Below are 5,738 nucleotides of genomic sequence, written 5' to 3' on the forward strand. Positions count from 1 at the left end.
GATTTGATACTTATCCTTTCAGAGTTTTCGGAGTCATTATTGGAGATGGGGAATTGTCTGCTGGAGAAAATGGCTATAAATGATGGTGGAGAAAGCGGTAAGCCAAGGGATTCTCAAAACTTGATTCCGAAAAGTTTCTTGTCTCATTTCCAACCTTTGGAATTGCTAAATTTCTCCCTAATTCCTCTCTGTTTATAGTCAAATGTATGATTAAATTTATGTAAAAATACTTAGCCCCTGTTTGGTTTAGCTAAAAATAAGTTTTTTAGTAGATTATGATTAAATCTAACAAAATGTGTGGTTGAAAAGTTGTGAATTCCATGAAAAGTGTGGTTGAAAATGAGTTTTTGGAAAAATGAGTTTTAGAAAATGGGTTCAACAGGGGCTTAGTATCACTTTTTAGGGAAAGATACTGGGCATCTTTGTAGAATCAGCAACTTCAGCTTGAGTTATAAGTCTTTTCAAATAAAAATTATGCCATCTTGGTAACTCTAAAAGATTTTATTTTATATGCTTGTAATATCTTCGATTCACTTTATTCTTCAGCTTACTTCCTCTTCTGCTCCGCATCTTCATTTTTCCCCATTGCTTGAAGCTCCTGTCTGAGCTTATTAGCTCTTTAATTCCATCAAAACTGCTTGAACTATCCTTCTATTGCTAAAGTTGGAAAGCAAAATAAAATGCCCTTGACTTCTATGTTTTTGCAGGCAGAGCATTAGCAATGCTGGGAAGGGTTCAGCTTGAACTGCGGAAACTTGCTGATAACTATGTGCGTGTTTATTGCTGTGCCAATGTTTATGAATTCCCGATTTATTCAAGATCACGATTATAACTTCCTATTTTTATATTACAGCGGTCTCATATTATCAAGACCATTACAACCCCATCAGAGTCTCTTCTAAGCGAGCTACGGAAAGTGGAGGTTTGTTCACCATATACTATATTCAATCTGATCTTGTAAAGATCTGTATCTGAACCCTTATTTCTATATCTTATTAACACGCTGAGAGGATTCTGCCAACATAAATAGCTTTCTCTAAATCTTTGATAACTGGCACAATTTTGATGGTCGACAATAATGTTTTCTTAAATAGAAAGCTTGTTGTGATTTGATTATTGGCACAATATGAGAATATATAAATGGGGCTTGTTGCAACTAAACAGTTGATATGGTACTCAAGGAGCTGATGAAACTGTTTAAAGATACTAGAAAGTGCTGCATATGATACTACTCGCTGACTGTGCCGCATATGACATGACTCACTGAATGTGGTCGAGAAAAATCGAACATTTTTTTGAGCAATAAAAAGTTAACTCTGATAAACATCTGCAATCTCTCTCTCTCGGCTTGTTGCAACTAAACAGTTGATATGGTACTCAAGGAGCTGATGAAACTGTTTAAAGATACTAGAAAGTGCTGCATATGATATTACTCGCTGACTGTGCCGCATATGACATGACTCACTGAATGTGGTCGAGAAAAATCGAACATTTTTTTGAGCAATAAAAAGTTAACTCTGATAAACATCTGCAATCTCTCTCTCTCCCCCCCTCCCTCCCTCCCCATAATAAGAAGAAAGAAGAAATCCTCCCATCCACCTGCAAATTGGTATCTCTGAGGTTGCTTTGAACACCTTCATGAGCTGGTAGTTTGTTATTGCATTGATATAGTATGTGTTCCACATTCTAATTCGTGAATTTTTCCTGTTTACTGATGCTTTTGTTTGCGGGGCACACTTCAATGATATTCTCCTTTTCACTGGTGCAGGAGATGAAATTGCAGTGCGATGAGAAAAGGTACACATTTTTAACCATATTTATCCATGGAATATTTTTTCCTGTGTTGCATTGATTGATTGCTTGCATGCTATCAGAGAAATGTTTGAATACATGGTGGGACAATATAAAGACAAGGGAAGGCCAAAACATGGAAAGGGAGAGACTTTTACCTCAATGCAATTGCAGACAGTTCGTGAAGAATATGATGAGGCTGCAAGGCTTTGCATTTTTCGTGTAGAATCCTTGAAACAAGGACAATGCCAGAGTTTATTAACACAGGGAGCACGTCACCATGCAGCACAGGTGTTCTTGTATTGTTATGACTTCAAGTTTAATCTTCTTCAAATTCTTTACATGCGAAATGTGCATTTATCTTTATATTCTTTATCTACTTTTCATAAGCAGTTAATTTTTTTCCGGAAAGGACTGCAATCTCTTGAAGCAGTTGAACAGCATATTAAAAGTGTTGCAGATAAGCAACATATTGATTATGAACTACGTGGATTGGATGATGGTGAATATGGTGAAGATGAAATGAAAAGATTTGAGGCTAATGATGTTGGAGAATTAAGTTTTGACTATAGACAAAATCAGCAGGAGGTTGACCATGCTTCCATTTCAAGGAACTCAATGGAGGTGAGATTTCTTGCTAATCATTTACCTTCAAACTGTCACAACTTTTTCTAGTTCATTTATTAAAGTTTTGGAACTTGTTATTCCACTTGCATTATTAATTTTTAGTTCTAGGAGAAGCTTAAGTTCTATGTTTATATGTACTCTTTTTAACTACAAGTTAAGTTGATTGTTTTTTGGGTGCCAACTCATTTGGATTAAGAATTTAATATAACTAGAGAACTATGGTGTTGTACATTATGATTTCCCACATTAGGGATATTGCAAGGAACACTTTAACTTGACAACGATAAATTTTAAAAGAACCTGTCCTAGAAATTATTTTTCTATGTTTCTTCTTAACCCAGGATCTAGGAAAACGTTTTTCTCTTTTGTTGTAGCCATGCCTTGGCAAGTAATTACTGAGTGATTGAAAATGGAAATATAAGGGACATTCATCTAAAAAATGGTAGATAAGCTTTGACACCTGGAGATGCATGTAATGCTATTGACATATGCTTATGCAATGGAAGAAATAATTTTGAGTAAAATAATCTACTGATATATTAAGAAAAGACACCAAAATGAAATTATGTGAACGGTTTTGGGGAAAAATCTTGTCTCAAACAGAGTAAAGTCCAAATAGGCAAGTCATCAACTTGATATAAAGGAAGCCCAACTAAAATGTCCAAACTATATCATCTAAGTTGCATCATGAAGCAATAATTCGTCAAAATGTTTAAATTTTTTTCGTGTGAAAACACTAATTTTCTATGAAGAATTTCATGCATTTGATCAAGAGATGCAATTTTATTTGAACCTTGTCTTTGCACTCTAACTTGTGCTCTAGATTCCAATAACCCTTTAGATGGGGAGAATTAGGGCACTTATGAGTATGTCATTTCCATTTCAATTGTCAACACTTGATGTTCTTTTAACTGTGAATGTAGGTGGTCGTCTTCTGGCCATTAAAACTTATGTAATAGGTCCTATAATATGGTTTTTGCAGATAAATCATGGTAAACACCAAGAGGAGCAAATTTCCAGTCAGCAACCTCGAGGAGGCAGTCATTCTGCTCCAATATTTGCGGAGAAATTTGATCCTGCTGAAAGAATCAGAGAAATGCAGATAACTGTGCCAAAACTTAATACACATGTGCTACCCACTCCTGCTGATGCAGTGAGTTCAATGACAAGCAGTTTTACCCTCCTGTCAAACACCGCAAGCTCTAGTGGGAGCTACAAAAGTCCGTGGAATTCATCGCCACTCGATGCAGAGAAACGCAGAAAATTCGCGGATGATAATTTGTATGCACATAAATTCCCAAAATCCGAAATAGCAGTTGAAGAGAAAACCAACAACAGGCACTCTCTACCACTGCCCCGTCCTCTGACTGAGGGTGTTGCAACCCCAAAACCTGACATACAAAGTGGATCTAATCCTTGGAAAATTGAAAGACATGCATTCTCCAGTCCATTGGCAAGTAAATCATCATCAGACAAGCCCATATTATCTACGAGTGGACCCATTGGCTCTACTGAACTTCCTCGAGCCGTTTCTGGGTCACTTTCTCATGTACATGTTTCCCAGTCATTATCAATGAATGTATCCCATGGTGCTTCTCTTGTAGCTTCTTCCAAAATAAGTGAGCTTCATGAGCTCCCTAGGCCCCCTGATTCGTTAGGCTCCAAGCCTCTGTTTTCTTCTGGTGCTGTTGGGCACTCTGCTCCTCTGGTCAATAGAAATCGAGAAGCATCTCCAACAAATAGGAATACTTTGCGGCCATCAAAAGAAGGGCCTTCTCTTCCGCTTCCTCAACTAACTGTTCCTCGAAGTTTATCCATACCCTCTATTAGTCAAAGAGCATTAGCTTTACATGCGGGCACGCTATTGGATTCTTCCCAAATTGAGATCAAGACTGAAAAAGTGGCTTCTCCTCCATTAACACCTATTTCCCTATGAAACACGAAGTCTTGAATTCTGGAAGAGTAAGAGGCAAGTACTGTACTGATAGATGTTCCTTTTATACCTTATATATGTTACACTCTTATACCTGGATTGTAAATTCCTTTGACGGAGATTGTTTGAAGGAACCACTCCTCTCTCCTCTCCCACAGAAGATGAAAGAAAACAAATCATGATGGGTGCTTGATTTCTCTGTATTTTAATTTATTTTTGTAACAGTTGTTGGGCTTGATGGTTTCATTGTTATTAGTACATTTTTCCTTTTCGTGTTGGGGTAGAAGACATGGGGGGAAGGGGGAGTTTTGTGTGTGATAATGACATTGATCTGGCAAGAACCAGTCTGTATTCAGCGGCGACCATTATATTAGTGATCTTCCACTTGGTCTCATCTCAGAGTCTCAAGTCATGAAAAACTGTGATGCTCTGGGTATTGAGTGGCGATGACACAAGCTTCATGACACCTGGAGTTATAATACTTCATTGGAGAAGATTGTGTTGCTTGCAATTTTTCCTTGCACGTGAGAGTAAATCTTTCATAATCAAGAAATAACACAATTATTGGAAAAAGGGGCTTGATGTTTGGGCATCTCTTGCTTTATATTCTAATTCCAAATCTTGAAACTTTGGTAGATGCAGGTGAGAGATTATTTCCATGGCTTCAGTTGATGGGATGTTATTTCATTGGCTTCTGTTAATGGAATGTTTGCGTTAGTTCGGTTTATCGATTCTATTATCTTACCAGTTTCTTTCTGGGTATCAATATAATCTGTCTCGTGTATTTGTTGATGATCATGTATTCAGTTCTTTTAGCATTCTCGACCATATTTTTCATGCTGGTGCTATAAGAAAAGCTGTTCTCACGATTTTGACATCATTATGAATGGTACATTGTGCAACTGTTTTTCCCTCGCTGGATGATGAAATAGAAAAGAAAGAAAGGCATTAGTTCCTGGAGAGGAATCTTGATATCTTTTCACTAACAAATTGCTGACAAGAAATTTGTTGAATTTCTGGAAATGCTACTAATTACAAATGTTCTATTACTGATTTGTTTGGATTGAACAATATCTTGAATACGTCAACGACAAAAGAAATAGTGGATCCTATTTGGGCAGTGGTGGATGGAGAGTGGTTCACATCTATTTTCCTTGTCGTAGACTGGTTTGCAGTTTAAAGTTGATTCCGTATTCATTGTCTTGACAATAATAAATAATAGAAGATGGTGGAGAAGTTTGGCATATGGTGTATTGTATTGAGAATGAAACAGATTGAACCTGTGTCTCGTAAACAAGATTTGAAGTTATATTAAACGGTTTTTATGTTTTTGTTTTATTTGTCTGAGATATCCTTATAAATTAAAGCTTGGGTTCTGGAAGTTCTG

At 36.8% G+C, this 5,738-nt stretch overlaps 1 protein-coding gene across 1 annotated transcript; it reads left to right on the forward strand.

The window, feature by feature from the left end:
• The first annotated feature begins 22 nt into the window (after positions 1-22).
• On the forward strand, positions 23-5,078 carry LOC111382745 (uncharacterized protein At2g33490-like). Its single transcript, XM_023006783.1, has 7 exons — positions 23-97; positions 708-769; positions 854-922; positions 1,769-1,797; positions 1,875-2,082; positions 2,185-2,415; positions 3,401-5,078. The coding sequence occupies exons 1-7, from the start codon at positions 46-48 to the stop codon at positions 4,352-4,354; spliced, it is 1,605 nt and encodes a 534-aa protein (XP_022862551.1). The 5' UTR covers positions 23-45; the 3' UTR covers positions 4,355-5,078.
• The last annotated feature ends 660 nt before the right edge of the window (positions 5,079-5,738 follow it).

The sequence above is a fragment of the Olea europaea genome, unplaced genomic scaffold (assembly GCF_002742605.1).
Source record: "Olea europaea var. sylvestris unplaced genomic scaffold, O_europaea_v1 scaffold2559, whole genome shotgun sequence".
NCBI classification, from domain to species: domain Eukaryota; kingdom Viridiplantae; phylum Streptophyta; class Magnoliopsida; order Lamiales; family Oleaceae; genus Olea; species Olea europaea.